Source organism: Spironucleus salmonicida, chromosome 2 (assembly GCF_000497125.1).
Source record: "Spironucleus salmonicida strain ATCC 50377 chromosome 2, whole genome shotgun sequence".
Taxonomy (NCBI): domain Eukaryota; phylum Fornicata; order Diplomonadida; family Hexamitidae; genus Spironucleus; species Spironucleus salmonicida.
In genome coordinates this window covers 1007442-1024207 of record NC_090597.1, presented here as the reverse complement: position 1 = coordinate 1024207, position 16766 = coordinate 1007442, and the positions used below count along the sequence as shown (strand labels likewise).

General features: G+C 32.2%; 6 protein-coding genes across 6 annotated transcripts; 2 read left to right on the top strand and 4 right to left on the bottom strand. All coding sequences in view use genetic code 6, as the record gives it.

Annotated features, from left to right (window-relative positions):
- Positions 1–289: 289 nt before the first annotated feature.
- On the bottom strand, positions 290–5248 carry SS50377_21738 (uncharacterized protein; the record flags this gene model as incomplete). Its single annotated transcript, XM_067905634.1, has 1 exon — positions 290–5248. The coding sequence occupies one exon, from the start codon at positions 5246–5248 to the stop codon at positions 290–292; it is 4959 nt and encodes a 1652-aa protein (XP_067766951.1).
- A 1073-nt stretch (positions 5249–6321) lies between these two features.
- On the bottom strand, positions 6322–7899 carry SS50377_21737 (Cysteine-rich membrane protein 2; the record flags this gene model as incomplete). The annotated part of the gene is made up of 1 exon (XM_067905633.1): positions 6322–7899. One exon carries the CDS (start codon positions 7897–7899, stop codon positions 6322–6324), a length of 1578 nt encoding a protein of 525 aa, XP_067766950.1.
- A 2614-nt stretch (positions 7900–10513) lies between these two features.
- On the bottom strand, positions 10514–12253 carry SS50377_21736 (Cysteine-rich membrane protein 2; the record flags this gene model as incomplete). The annotated part of the gene is made up of 1 exon (XM_067905632.1): positions 10514–12253. One exon carries the CDS (start codon positions 12251–12253, stop codon positions 10514–10516), a length of 1740 nt encoding a protein of 579 aa, XP_067766949.1.
- A 611-nt stretch (positions 12254–12864) lies between these two features.
- On the top strand, positions 12865–13404 carry SS50377_21735 (uncharacterized protein; the record flags this gene model as incomplete). Its single annotated transcript, XM_067905631.1, has 1 exon — positions 12865–13404. The coding sequence occupies one exon, from the start codon at positions 12865–12867 to the stop codon at positions 13402–13404; it is 540 nt and encodes a 179-aa protein (XP_067766948.1).
- Positions 13405–14487: 1083 nt separating this feature from the next.
- On the bottom strand, positions 14488–15363 carry SS50377_21734 (Cysteine-rich membrane protein 1; the record flags this gene model as incomplete). The annotated part of the gene is made up of 1 exon (XM_067905630.1): positions 14488–15363. The coding sequence occupies one exon, from the start codon at positions 15361–15363 to the stop codon at positions 14488–14490; it is 876 nt and encodes a 291-aa protein (XP_067766947.1).
- Positions 15364–15820: 457 nt separating this feature from the next.
- SS50377_21733 (uncharacterized protein) lies at positions 15821–16309 on the top strand (the record flags this gene model as incomplete). The annotated part of the gene is made up of 1 exon (XM_067905629.1): positions 15821–16309. One exon carries the CDS (start codon positions 15821–15823, stop codon positions 16307–16309), a length of 489 nt encoding a protein of 162 aa, XP_067766946.1.
- Positions 16310–16766: the final 457 nt, after the last annotated feature.

Sequence of the window (16766 nt, the reverse complement as noted above, 5' to 3'; positions counted from 1 at the left end):
ATATTTAGCAATTGAAGCGCTGAAGCAAAGTAATTCCTGTAAAATATCATGTAGCCAGAATATTTAAAAATTATCTGAACACTGAGATGCCTTACAGAGGTTCGACCTATTCTTAAAACCTTACTCATTTGGAATAGCTAATTTCAAGCTTAAGGAAACCGTTCAAAATTCTAGAATATGATATATATGAAACTGTTAATATAAATAAGCAGTTATTTAGCCCACCAGTTTCCCATCCAGTGACATCAGGCAGTAGAACAAATAAACCCTCACTTTCACTCAAGAATTATCACGTGGACGACGCCTTCCTCGATGGCCAGTATAACAGCTTTGAGTCGTATGAACGTTTCCAGTAAGTACTCTTTGGATTCTTAAATAGTTTCGAAACAATCCTCCTTAAAAGATGTTCTCTACCTTCTCGTAATAGGCATTTAGTATAAATATTTTACTTTAAATGTAAAAACTCCATCATCAAATTATAGTAACGCGCATGCTGCATCAAAAACCCCATTTACGTTCTTTTGCATGAACTGCACTTAGTCATCAGAGAGCTCGTTTCTATACTTGTCCTTTGTAGCTTGGCATAACGTATGGTATTGAGATATGGAGGCATCCTCAACAGTCTACTCTTCAGACTTGGATGGCCCTGGAACAACGAACTCCGAGTGGTCAGGTGCAAGCTAATTTACCACTAGAATTTGGCCTTCGACTGCGATAGGGAAAAGTGTTATATTAAGCAAGTACGACATTACAGTGCTTGTACCAAGGTCAAATTTTGCTAACATAGGAGATTGCTTAAAAATCTATACTAAATACTATTTTCAATACGGCAACTTTCTACCGTTAATATTAAAGAGTTAATTTGTTCAATGGTAATTTGTATGGGGTTTTCAGTGCACGTATTAAATTTGTTCGGGATCCAGGCAACATTGGTTTACACTCTGATTGCTGGCGATACGAATTCTAAAGTTTCGTATAAGTTTCCTAGCTTCTAGAAAAGGTGCTAATGTTAGTTTACGATGATGTGCATAGACACCGAAGACTCCTTATTATTTGCATCACTTTTGTTAATTTTGACAGCTTCGAAGAGAAATAGCTTTGGATTTGCAGTCCTCAGCACACTTCGTATATTTTACTATCTTGGAATTAGGAAGAAGTTCTAGCCCCAAAAGCAGTCCACATGAATTTCATATTCAGGGGAAAAGCTCTACTACTATATTAAAGATTAGATACCATACTAGAAATAACATTTATAATACCATACTTTTTAAAATTCGTCAAATACGTTTATCTACTGCAAATAGCTACCTATGGAGTAATCTTAATTGCTAAATTGTGTGAATGATAGATGTGCACATTGTTAGACTCCACTTAACCTTTCTTAGTCTTATTCGATATCTTATTCATCATTGTGCCGTGCATGCCCATTTTTATGGAATAGAACTATTTATGTAACCGTAGTTTTTTATTTGCTAGAAATTTAGAAGCACAAAGCAACTTCTATATCATTTTATTTGGTAGAAACTTCTTCAGGGATGTGATTTCCAGATTCAATCAAGAAGTTGAGGCTAGAAAATTTATGACCGTTGTTACGGTGAGCGTTAATGGACAGAAGTCTTTAATCACTGAAGTCTATGACTTATTAGTCACTGACCCCAAAAAGTGAAATCAAATAGTCTGGCATTGGAGGCAGTGGCTTAAAAAATACATTTGATATGTGATTCTTATCAACAATTGTTACAATAGCGAGCTTTTAACCTGCTTTAATCTAGCCTATTGATAGCAATTTTGCATAACATATTCCCGCATTATCAATAGCATGTTAAAAGAATTCCTACAGAGTGGGAGATTTTGCATTGAAAAATTTATCAAATGACTGTTGCAGGAACATGAAACATGCTTCTTTGAATAGAGATTTAAGCTATTTATATAATGTGTCTAACTTGATTTCTGTAACTGCAGTATATTTGTAATATGGATTTTCGTATATCTCCAAAAATTAAGAATCTTTACTGATTTAATTCATCAGCAGCTTCATACCTGTCTCATGATAAGAATTTTAGCATAATGAAACAATAAGAAGTAGCGCCGCTGATATTTCAGATACTTGTTGTTAGTTAAGTTAGCATAATATCTGTTGGGCGCCACACGACTGTTATACAAGATCTTCTTCTGTTAATGTTGTTAGTATAATTAAATTTTACACAAATTTTTAACTCATGGTAAAACTAAGAATAAACACTACTTCTCTATTTAGGGAGGACGATGAAGTCAGACGCAAGTTATTATTAAAATCTTAAATGGATTATGATTTTAAAATTTTATTCAGTGCCAATCTGTTACTACCTAACGAGGTTGCACCAACTTACTTATCTTCTCTTTCTATAAATAATGAATTTAAAATCTATCTATGAGATGATAAAATATTTAGGTCAATAATTTTTTCACCAATGTTATACTAATACTATCGTGTAGAGTTAAATAAATATTTAGATGTTGAATTTTTAATTATTATTTAAGGGCAAATCAGTGGACATAAGAATTAAAGCTCTGCAGCTAGTTCCGGTACCATCGTGAGGTAGAAGTCCTTGATGTTCATATTTTTTACCTTATCGTTTACTTATTGTCTCATAGAATCGTCAGTCTAGGTTGTAATTCGCATATCTTTGTAGTAGCTTTAGGTCAGACAAGAAGGGTGCATCTAGGAGGTGCCAAGGATATTCGATTGTGTATATGGAGTTTAACCTCTACTATTTTCGGAAGTATAAAGAAACTAATTCTATCTGATGAAGTTTATAAGGGCTAGATCAGTTCCTGCAGCCAGTAGGTGAGCAGATTTTGCTGAGATAAAGGGAATTTATGCATAAATATTTTCTATAGGGAATTTTATAGTAACATTGTATGTACTTGTGAAGAAATCAATGTACATGGTTTCTGTACTAAACTATTCGCTTAAATATTTGTTTAATTCATCTTTAATTTAGCTGCTTGGTGTATTAGTTATATTAATGGAATCTGCTACTTAATTCATAGAAAAAGAAACGTTTCTCCAGAATATTGTCTCGATACCACGCGGGTTGTATAACATTAGGAGAAACTAGTAGACTTTTGCCCTAAATACGGCAATTGTAGTTTATTTTCTAACATCTGACATCATTTCCTAGAATGCGTCCCTTATTATTAATGGTTCTCTAAGGTTGATAAAATTTGGAGACGAAATACCCATTAGATCAATAAGTTTATAAGCTTTACAATTTTTAAATACTTCAGACGGTATTAACCTAAGGAAATATCGGTCAATCTCTATAGGGTCACCAAGGATGTATTCTACTTTTTGTTTTGCCTCATCCAAGAGTAAAAGCTTGTTATTATCATCAATTTTACATACTTTCAAACCATTTTTACGAATTTCTAGCCAGTCTAATAATTATATTAACTGACTAGCTGCTATCTACTTGATATTCTAAAGTACTTCATCGATGCTCGATTTTGCATTTTCCGTAAATTTGGCAACAAATTAATCTGCTATTCTAACTAGCGCACTGGTGCACGATTAGTAGTTGGCTTTCTGGTAAGCTAGACACTCATCGACTAATAGAATAATTTACTTGTTTTTGCTAAATTCCTGAATTTAGTTTACCGTGTTATCTGGTTTAATAAATCCATTTTAGTAAGACTTAATTCTCCTGGATACATGATCTATTTATAACTATACCTCCTCATTTTTTTAATTACTTCCAGTTTCTTTCTACAATTATTTTAGCTCTTCTTCTAAAGTGACTTAGATTTATTTCAATTGATCTGCTTGCTAATAATTAAAAAAATTAAACCCACAACTTAACGAAAATTATTCAAAATAAGAATATCCCGTGAAATATGAAACAAATATACTTTTAAGTAATATTTATAATGCCAGTATATCATAGTCTTTGATTAAGTTGAAACACTCTATTTTAACATAAGCCATCGTTTTAGAATATTCAACTCCATCTTTCAAATTACTACTAATAACGTCTCCAAGGACAGGTTTACTTTGATAGCCGCAAAATAAAGCTTTTAGGCGTTAACCAATCTCGATAGAACTTCTATCGTATAACGGCTGCGTTTCCAGTACATGTAAATTTTTTGTATATCCAATGTTAATCAATATGGGAATTTTCAGCCCCGAGAACAGGTTGAAGTAGAATATAGTGTGCAGGGTGACAGTTTTACCGCTCCTCGAGCTCTGGCTCATAATCGCATTTTCGAGGGGGAAGAAGGCTGAGAACACCGCAAAGTACTACGCCTTGAACAGGTAGGACACATCGCACATTTGCTGGAAGATGAACTTGTTGGTACCATCAAATTTAAATAAATCTATTAAATGTATTGGGAGTTCAAAGATATTCTTGAAGACTTAAGTGATATTATCGAATGTAAAATTCTTGATCTTCTTATTTCCATTATTGTCTAAAATAGTAGCGTTATATTAAATCTCAGATGGAACGGTTGCAGTAGTATACACTTCTTATGCATGATGAATATAAACCTGAGGGAAATTTGGATCAAGAATTTCTTTATCAATACCCTTATTTTTAATATAAACAGTATCTTTAACAATACTTTCCATATCATATTTTTAATATTAAATAATTTAATTCTAAATAATGTAGGCGCTATACCCCAGTATCATTGGCAGTAGATGAGCATATTGCTTTTATTTATGGGTAGTTAAGCCAATTCGTTCCAAAATAACCAATTTCATGGAATTGGACATTTTATCATCAAACTGGAAGTGGCTCAATCCCTCCATGGTGTCTAGCCACTGAGAGTCGATTCTGGGGACGTCTGATACTATAATCATTTAATGGGTTGGCTTCTATAACAAAATATCAATATATTTATTAAATAACATGGTGGAAAACCCCATTTGAAGGGACAACGAAGCCAAGTTACGCCAGTATTCAGATACTGATATACTAGGATCCTTCAGTTCATCTTGTATCATGATCAGTTGGATGTCGCTTCTGAGTAGCAGACCTTGCCTATGCTGCCACATGAAGAGGTGCAGGAGGCTGAGGGTTTCAACAGTATCAATGGTTACTCTTAGGTAACATACGGCATCGTCAACTTTGCTTATATAAAATTCAGTTCCGATAAATGAAAACACCACATCCTATTGAAGCTCCATAATATCGTTGTCTAAAGAGGAAAAAGTGAGCTAGGTAGGCTTAGCTTCTGTCTTGGTATTCGAGCCCTGATTGGTCATTTAAGGAGTAATATTAATTAGATTAAAAACTATAGTTATTAATATAATATTATATAACTACACTAAAAGTAATGTATTTATCCTACTAGTGCCTATAAACTAATTTACCTTATAACTAATTTCATAAAGAGCCTGTGACACGTAATTAACACACTCAACGCATTATTCCAAGACGATAAAGCTTAACTGCTATACTAAGTACGCACCAGCTGTATAAATTTTTTACTATTATATTTTACCTCCCTGTATACAGCACTCTACTATGTCATACTAGTGTCTAGTAGATATGGAGAATATCCTAGTATTAAGAATTTTAGAAAACACTTCTATTCTAAAAATGCTATTATTTTACATATAGTATCCAATATATAGTTTTAAAATAAATGGCGAAACAAGCTACGAATAAAGCGGGTTAGTCAGACGACTCTGTTGCTTGCAAAAATAAGAGCCTATCTTCATTAGTACTTGCTGAATGCTGCATTATCAGTATTTCTAGTTGCACCGACTAAACTTTAAGATGAAATAAAGTTTGTATAGATCTTCGATTGAGAGTATATATTTACTGTTGTTTAGATACAATATAATGTTATTTTGGAATAACTTGTTCATTGTATTTAACAAGATATAATATAAAGAATCTTCTAAATTTATTAAAGAAATTTTAGTTATGTAAATCTATATCCAGTTAAGGATGATATTTATTTAATTATGTAATTAAGAAATATTATTAAATTTATGGTAGAGTAAGTGTGATTACAGCGATGCTAGGTTTATTTAAAGGTAACATAAAAATTTAAAATCTATTTGAGAAAAATGTACAACAATGTTTTAACTTTAAAACCAGTTTTATTAACACGCCTAAGCTGATAATGTTCACAATATAGTAAACAATTTTCTACTTAACATCCTCTGGTGTGAATCAATTTATTGTGCCTTTTGAGGGGAAGTCTCCCATCTGCAGCGGGACCATTCACAAATTGCATGGTCACAGGTAAACAATTATAATCTAATTAATTTTAGTACCGGTAGGATCTAACTTCTTACACATCTATAAATGCTACCAATAAAATATTTCATTCCTGTATTCCAGCAGAACCTTCAACACACACCGATGTCTTCTTTTTCTCCCTCATAAACCAGAATACCCCGCCACCTATCGCACCAGCAACAATCAAAACTGCAATTACAATGCCGGCAATAGCTCCGCCAGAAAGGTTATTTTTAGACCTATTTCCAGAAATAAAGCAGAACGCACCAACACCTTAAGCTCCATCAGCGCATCCAGTGCATATATCTCCCTCAAGCTTGTATCCTGGCATGCAAGACTCACATTTTTTACTATCAGTCCCGCTGCATTTGAAGCAGTTTACCGCAGTGTCGCATTTGCATGCAACTGTCTAACTATCACTCCCACACGCCACTACTTACTCCCTAACGCAAACGTTGCCATCAGTAACAGCATCCGTACAGTCTTTTTCGCATATTTGGTTTATGCTCATCGTATACCCAGTAATACAAGTATCGCACCTTTCACTGTCCTCTGAGCAGCTCTTGCATACGTTGCCGCATTTTAAGCACAACTTTTAGCTCATGAAAAACCCATCCGAGCACTTGTCACAAGAGCCTTCATTCGACTTCTTGAACCCAGTGAGGCATTTATCGCATATTCTCGTGTCCGCAACCTAGCAGTCTGCGCAGTTTATAGCTTCATTGCACTCACATTGCTCAACGGTGTTGCCGGTGCAGGTTGTACAAGTACCATTCTTCAGGAAAAAGTTGGGCTTGCACAGCCGGCAGACTGCTTTATTCCCGTCGCAATTGGCGCAGTTATCTCCGCATTTAGCACAGGAGGTGCCTTCCAAAATGTAGCCTGAAAGGCAGCTTTTGCACTCGCTAAGCGTATTCTTGCAGGAAGCGCAGTTGTTAGTGCAGGTTTTGCAGGTCGTTTGACAAATTTCAGTAGAGCTGCAATCGAAATCTTTCGAGCAGTTTTTGACGCAATTGCTGTCTGTAAGGTCAAATCCATAAGCACAGGCGATGCAGGTGTCCTTATCACCTACGCAGTTCGTGCAGTTTAAGACTGTGCACTTTTCGCACTTGTTATTCTCAACAGCGAAGCCACCATAACAAAGTGTACACTTGGTCGCAGAAGAGCAGGTGATGCAGTTAGCTGAGCAGGCTTTGCAGGTTTTCGGATTTGTCGTCGTGTCCTCGAAAAATGTTGGTTTGCAGGTCAAGCAAGGATTGCCAATATATGGGTTGTAGTTTCCGTTACAAGTGTCGCACTTCGTCTTGTCGGTTGCGCAGGTGGCGCAATTAAGGGCGGCTGTGCACATGCAGGGCTTCAACTGATTGGCAGTACATGTTTTGCATGTATTATTCTCTAAAAAGTTATCGTTTTGGCAGGAAGAACAAGTGGTTGCAGTAGTGGTACAGGTTTTACATTTGGAGTCGCAGGGTGAACATTTTTTTCCATCAAGAAATTAGCCGTCTGCGCAAGTGGCGCACATTGTATCTTCTAAGGTGGTACCTGAGCAAGTAAGGCAACCGACAGTGCACTTAATGCAGGCTGCATCAGTGGTGCCGGTTCCTGTTGGGCAATAATTTCCTTCCGCACAACTGTTTACGCTATCAGTACATGTTCCAGACATTTTTAGTTAATAAAATTTTACGATAAGTGCTTTAATTCATAAATAATTAGGATTAAATGGTTTCGCTTTTTGTGATAGACGGTTAACTTGGATTAACTACTCTAACAGTAATAATATAAAATAATAAAAACAATAAAAAGTAGTTCTTCATTAATATCAATATAAATCTCATATACTGTTAATTTTTATGTTTTTTAAAAGTTAAATAATACGTTAAATTATAAGTATAAATATATTTCATTATAATAATAATTTTCATCTATTTTGTTTTATTTATTAACAATCATAACTTATTATCAATATTATGTAATAAGTTTTTATATATAATATAAATATAACTATTATTTTATATTTTTATTTATTTATTATGTTTATTATAATATTATTCCTCTAGGATAATTTTTAATAATAAGCTATTTTATATAAATATATATATTAAATATAATAACAATATATATTATTAAAAGCTATATTTATTACTTAAACTGATAATAAAATCCAGATATCATACGATTATTATGTATATAAAGACATATGTTAATATTTTAAATTTAAAAATATAAAATTTATAAAATTTATAATTTAGTTCTGTATTGAGTCTAGGTGTACATGCTGTTTAGGTTTTAACTATAATTTTAAGATGTTTATAACCAAATATGAATTACATAGAAGTGTAGATTTCATTATATTTGAAATAATTTTTATTTGTAATCCATCATTTTATATGATGATAAATGTTAATAAAATATATAAGTATTACAAACATATACTTAAAATTTAAGCATAAACTTTGCAATCAAAGCTCATTCTATGAATGGTAGATTTGTTATAATATTTAAATCGAGTATATATTATATGAGATTACTTATACCAAATATGTATTATCATTAAATATTATCAAACAGTAACATTTATTTGAAACATTCATGTGTTTTAATGTTAATATATTAATATTTGTAAATCATAACAGCAACTATCTTGATAACTTACAATTAGAATATATACATCAATACGTTACAAATATTAGTTATTATAATCCTCATTCAACAATATTTTTTCTACGATTAACCAGTACAATAAATATCTTTTAAATGAAATTTAAATTACTATTATTTTTAATTTAGATAATTGTAAAAATAGTTTGTTTTGGTTAATAAATAATTAAATCATTATCATAAACCATTTAATTTCATATTTAATTAATAAATTACATAACTAAAATATATTATAATATATAATTTAAGTAATATATAATAATCGTGCATCAAATATTATTATATTCACTTTAATAAGCTAGTTTCTATTATTAAGATTTAATTTTTCAATAATTTATTATTATAGAATTAAGTAACTATTACTAACAGCATGAACCCGTAGTCTCTAGTTTAAAACCGTCAAAGTCATTTTTTATGACCGTGTTGCGATCATAACCATGACTTGCCGTTTTTTTAACCGAAATCGACTGAACCATACTTTTAGAACGTATTACTTACTACCCCATTATATGAATACGATCAAAGGCAAATTTGACTAATAAATGATCAACAAACATAGAGATTAAATTATAAAATAGAAACAGAATAACTTAACAAAATAACATTTCAACCGGCCAGGGGGGAAAGCGATCGTTCTAGAGATTGTAAGAGGGCCGGGTAGCGTTAGGTCAGAATTCGAATTAAGCATCCTATGAGACAAACTAGAGGTGTTTTTAATCAGATAAGCTCATAGAGTAAGATGTCAACAAGCTCAACAACATGGGATAACTTCTCAATACCAAATTTGACTTCATTCTTTATAGAGCATAATTAAGATGTCACATTCAAGAAAGTAAATACATAAAATAGTAATTTTGAAAACCATTTTTTATGTTTATGTAAAATGGAACACAACCACACAACGCTTGTATAATTAAACATCAAATGTATTCTACAAAAATTGTAGCAAGTTATATAACAATACTTCAAGAGAGATATCTCTTTAATAGTATTACTAAAGATAATAGCAATATAAAGTATAGCTTCATCATATTAAATTATTGAAGAATAAATTATTTGAAATAACAAAAGATAATTTAAATGATTCTTAAACTAAACTATTGAAACAAGATATTAGTAAGATTAGAAAGATCAGATCGTAATAACAATCAGATAAAATTAAAATAGGTTAAGAGAATAAATATTAAAAAGATTACAAACATATATCTATTTTAAAAGATTAAATAAAGTAGAACAATAATTAAATATCACTCATACTAGAAAAATAAATCTCATCTGTATATAAAAACAAGTAGATTAAATTATTAAGAACTAAAACAGAAAAGTACAATGAGATGATCAATAATCTAAACGATAGGGTTTAAGGAGTTATCTCATAGAAAAGAATTAGATAATTTAATGACATAATTACTAAAATTAATTAATTAGATTCAAATGCTTTAGTCAATGAATAAGTAATTGACTATTATTAATTTAATATAGAAGATGTTACCTTTGCTGAAAGAATTAATGGAGAGTTCAATTTACCATAGATGATGCTCCCTCGTATCGAAACGATAGAATACTTTCCACTCGAATCTCCACCTTACTGCCCATAAACCCTGATACCAAGTAAATTATCACTACCTGCTAAAATTCTACTTCTCTATTTCCTAATTAACTTTGGACTTCTTCATGTACCAGAAAGCGCCACCAGCAACTCCTCCAACCACGATCAGAACTGCGATAACAATGCCTGCAACAGCTCCGCCAGAAAGGTTGGTACTGAGCGTATCGTCCTATGGGAAGCACAACTTTCCAACAGCAGTGTACCCGTCTATGCAGCTGTCGCACTGTTAATTCACAAATTTGTAGCCTGTCATACAGGATTCACATTTTTTATTATCCGAACTATCACATTTGAGGCAGTTTGCAGCATCTTTACATTTGCACGCAGTTATCTGATCATTTCCACCACAATCCACAGTCTTCTCGTCAGTGCACGTATTCCCATCTGTTAGTGCATCCATGCAATCCTTCTCGCACGTTTAATTGATGCTCATGGTGTGCGAATCGATGCAGCTGGTGCATTTTTAGATGCTTTATGAGCATGTGGCGCACGTTTACTCACATTTCTTGCAGACCATTCCGACCATCAAATAGCCATCAACGCAGGTGGAGCACGTTTCATCGGATGCCTTTTTGTAGCTGGTGATGCAGTTTCCGCACTTTCCTATATCAGAAGAATCGCAGGTAGCACAATTTACTGCATTCCTGCACTTGCACTTTTCGGTCGTGTTTCCATCACAAGTATTGCAGATTTTATCTTTGGCGAAAAAGCCTTCTTTACAAATTTTACAATCATTTTTATCGCCGTCGCAGTTCGCGCAGTCGCTGGGACAGGCTGCACATTTTTAGTTTTCCAAGATAAATCCAGATTTGCAGGTCATACAGGTGTCGACGGCGTCCTTGCACGTGGCACAGTTGCCTGTGCAGGTTTTGCAGATTTTGTCACAAATTTGGCTGGCCGTGCAGTTGGCAATGGTGGTGCATTGCTTTTCACATTTTCCGTTTTACACCATAAAGTTATTTTTGCACCCCGTACAGATATTTTTTTTAGCTGGACAAGTCTTGCAATTTTCGTCTGTGCAGGGTATGCACTAGCTGCTTTCGAGAGCAAATCCGTCCTCACAACCGTCACATTCGCCAGTTTTGTTAAATTTCATATGCGGCAAACACTTTTTACACTAGGTACCAGCTTGATTACAAGAAGCACAAAAGTCCGCACGGCCACATTTGCATTCTGACGTCAGATTTTCATCGCAAGGCTTTGCAGTACCGTTGTCACAGTAATTTCCGTTTTAAATATTTACGCATTTGCTAGTGCATTGCCCTGATAGTGTACTGATAAACCCACTAGGATTGCAGAACTCGCAAGTTGTGGTTGTAAAGCATACTAAGCAATTCGGAATGCAAGTTTAAGCCATTGATGTAGCAGGTTCCCCAAACTCTTCTCCGATGCGCAGACACTCATCTTCACTTTTACAGAATAATTCACAAATACCGGTATATGGATTCTTTTCGTAACCTTCGGTGCACGTAATGCAAGAATTTGTGTCTGCACAGGTATCGCAGTAAGGAGGACAGTCTAGGCATTTACCATTTTATAAAAATGTCTAAGACAGGCATTTAGAGCAGCGATTGCCCGCACATTCTTGGCAGTTGTCTATGGGTTTGCTGTCTTAGCAGTAACAACTTTATCCATATACCATAGTTTCCGAGCATGGCTGACATTTTACGATCGTTGAGCTATTTGCAGGGCAGAAATTTCCAGCCTTGCAGGTGAAGACTTTATTTGAGCAATTCCCTGTTTCTGTCATTTTCTGAAAATCGAACTTCGAAATATATTAGTAAACTTGCTGTAAATGATGATATGGATTTTAGTTTTTAAATAACAGTATTATTAATTTATAGTAGTAATACTTAATTATTAAAACACGAATTTGATATACTTATACAAAAATAGATTATATTAGTATAGATAATTATATTTACAAATAATAGTATGTAATCCGTACTAAAAGTATGGTTCAATCTGCTTCGGTTTAAAAAAACCGCAAGTCATGGTTATAATCGCAACGCGGTCATAAAAATGTATTTGTCGGTTTTGAAACTGGCGAGTCCGGGTTCATGCTTTTACGACGGGCTACTTACTACTAAGATTACTTAATAAAGATAAAGAAGTAGTAGACACAATGCCCTAACAACTTGAACAATAGAATTATTATCATGTACCTGATGTACTTAAAACTAAGCAAGATTATAGTAAGTATATAATAATTAATAAGATTGAAACATGCAAGTTTGGATAATACTATAAATAAATATAATATTTATTAACTAAATCTGAAGTTAAAGCTATTTAAAATATCGAACCAGCTTCAAGAGAATTATATTTCTGAATATAATATAATTTTTTTTAATAAATAAAATGGATCGATAAGCAGTAGTAAAGGATCATGAAACAAAACCAAGTTACAAAGAAGCGATACAGGCTCTATAAAAGTAAGATACCTTAGAGGACTACTCAAATGAGGTTATCAAGAATACTGACTCGAGTAAACTAAACTTCAGTTAGGCTAATTATAATAGCATGCAATCATCTTTATTAACGTTTGAAGAGGATAGTAACAATGCTAAGTTTGGTCATTATAGTAAAATATTAATGGCAGGATATATTTCGTTACAATTAACAGGCAGACTATTGTATGACATGGTGGAATAAGTTGTAGCGTTATCAGAGTATTATTTTAAAGGCAAGAAATAGGGCGACGTTAGACTGTACAACACGATAGCTATTTTAGACACGATTCTGTAAGAGAACTAATCAACTTCATCTAAGTTATGTAAGATTTACTTATAAGAATTAATTAATAGGGTTTTGAAAAATAATAAACGAAAGGATCTCATTAAATTACTTGAGAATCCATTTTAGATATTATCTAAAACGTTGACATGGTGTGGGATGTGAATCTATTTTTAAAATTAGTAATAAATTTTATTTTTTATTACTATAATAATTTTTTAATTTTTTTAAACTCAGTAGTAAGCGAGAGATACTATTTTTTCGATTAATGGAAGAATGATTTTATATGCTCTTCGTTGTCGTGGTCTACCCCATTGATCTATTCCTATCAGGAATCATGGTATTTGACTTCGAGTAAGTTAAATTATTATCTGAGATGGTTTTCTAAAAAGTTAGATATTTTGTGTTCATAAAATTATGGTCCCCTTTCTGGATGGCCATTTTTAATTTTTTATGCACTGGAACAACCAATTGTTTACCTTATTCGGGGTTCCTTCTACTAGTAGATAGATTCTATTAATTTCCAAATGAAATTATGTTTAGTGGTTTTAGAAAAACTTAATTATTTATAGTCGCAACACGAATTATAAAATATTTGATATTTTAAAAAATGTTCAAATAAACTTCATACAGTGCTCAATGATTGATACTACTGAATTAATATAAAAATTGCTATCTGAAATTAAAATTATTTAACCTTTAGCTATAAAAATTCACACTATAAGTTTTTCTTAATAAAGTTAATATTAATAATTTTACTTTTTTAGTAATACTAAACATAAACCGTCTTTGATACACTTTTTATTTAAAACTTATTTGCTGAAGTTAATCAATCAACTTAAGTATTAAAAGTCATATTTGACGGAAACTGAGCATTTAATAATGTAAATTTAATCTAGACGGATATTTTATAAAATTAGGTATTTTTACTATTATAGTTAAAAACTTCAAAACAATAAATTTATGGAATGGTAAAAATGCATAAGATGCTTTAAAATTAATTCTAATTAACTACTTATTTCATTGTGCTTTGTTTTTAATCATATTTATTAATGTTCAAAATAATTTTAAATTACATCCACCGAAATGTGCTAATATTTTGAAATTCTTTATCAAACTCAGATTTAACGAAATGACTTAATACACTATTAAGGATAAATAGCTTGGAAACGATATAAATTGAACAAAAAGGATAAGATTAAATTTTAAAATATTCCTACTATTATCCTATTACCTGGAAAATAGCTATCACTTCTTGGCCTTCTTGACAAAATAATAAGCTAAACCACCACCAACTGCTCCCACCACAATCAATACTGCTACTACAATTCCAGCTACAGCCCCTCCTGAAAAATTAGAACCTTCACCAGAGGATGATAATGGTAAACAGATTGCTGCAACTGGTTCATAGCCATATGCACAGTCAGTACAATTACCCTCAGTATTAATAGCATATCCTGCTAAACATGTTGCACATTAGGTTTTATTATCATTACATGTAGCGCATCTAAACATATTTGCACATTTGCACTAAGAAGTAGATGAAGCACTGCAAGAAGTTGAAGTGCCATCCTAGCAGAATTGCCCATCAGCAATACCAGCACACTCTGCAATACATTTTCCATCGATAGTGGTAACAGGTTTTGCTTTGTGTCCTTCGCATTCTAAGCAAAAGATAGCAGATGTGCAGAAGCTACAGTCTTCTTAGCAAGGCTTGCAATGTTTAACAGAGAAATCACAATATCCAAGATGCTAAGCATTACAGTCTTTATGATTAGAACACGATTTTACACATGTTTTAGATGTTGTCTCTAAAATAAATCCAGGTTTGCACTCAGTGCATTCGGTTTCCTTTCCTTCACAAGATTTACAGTTGCTGTCGCATATCTCGCATGTTTTTGTACTGGTTAAGAAATAGTTAGCTATGCAAACAGAACATGTTCCATCTTTACACAATTAACAACGTTAAGTCGATACATTATCTATACAATTACAACCATACCTAAAATTAATTAAATTATCAGCACAAGACTTACAATCAACGATATTATCCTCGCTAGTAGGGCAATACGTATCTATTTTGCACTTATTATCGCCATCTTTACACTTACCACTTTCTGTCATTTTATGTTTGAGATATTTTTACATATGTATAATATTATATATATTGAGTTTTATATTATTGATTTAAAAAATAATGATTTAATTATAAACAAATCCATATTATTGTATTTAAAAAAAACTGCGATCATTTATTCTTTTATCAATTTATATGTAGATCTAACATATATTTCAAAAAATTATTGAATGCGTTTAAATATTAATTAAATTGTAAACTCGGAATATTATACAGTATCATAGGTAGTATGCTAAAATTATAAAAGCTTAATACATTACTTGAGTTTCTATTCATATTCAATATGTTTGTTCACATATTTCCAAATATTGAAATAAATAAGTAATTGATATTATATTCATTACTACATGTTAATTTCTCAGGAAAATCAGTATTTATAATAAACTCTAGTAGTAAGTAACCAAGACTAAAGACAACTTTTTCTTGGCTCTAGTTTAAAAATCAATGAGACAAGTTATGATTGCATCGCTATCTTAAAAATGGATTGGCGGTACTGAAACTAAAGCCAACGGAAATTTGCTTTTAGTACGTATTACTTTCTACTATTACAGTAGTTAACGTTTCTTAAATGAGGGTTAGAAAGCGTGCTAGAATGAAGAAGCTCAAAATAGTTACTTAAAAAGATTAAAAAGTATGTGCGTGAAATATGGAGATGCCATTTAGTTGCTGTTTTACATTTTTACTATCACCTTTTTGCACGGCCAGATATTCGGCGGTTCTTATATTTGCTATAAATATTTTTAAGATGATTTTCCATCGGAAAATGTGACGCCTAAAAGCAAGCATAACGACTTAAGACTGAATTTAACTTATTTTGAAATAATTACCTTTTTGTATTTCTAAGAGATGCCTGATTTGATTATGGCGCCAAATTAAACTATACTCTCGAAATACACAATATTCGAATTTGAATGCTACCGCGACGCGCCTTGACAAGGTATTTTTTAATCTCTAAAAAATGCAGAATGAAATGTAAATCAAATATATGTTTACGGTAAGGAGAAACAAACGCTTTCTCAAAATTATAATTCTGTAATATTTTATACTAGCAAGCACCATTCAGACCTGTGTAAAGTTAATTTAATGGTTTTAAAAATATTAGTTATTTTATATTTCGCAACGCGAAGTATAAAGGGTTGATCTTTTAAAATACTCACGCAAATTTGGTTGGGCTGAATGGTGACTTGCTGCTGACTGATTTCTGCTAATAATATATCTAGAGCTCTATTTCATATAGGAGCTATCGAAACTGCTTCCAAGTTTTTCAAAACCAGACCTAGCGTTACTAATTGAGCAAAAAATATAATTTCACTTTTTATTTTTGTGCTGCTAAATATAAGTGCAAATCACACACCTTATTGAATTTACAGAATTAGTTATATTGGCTATT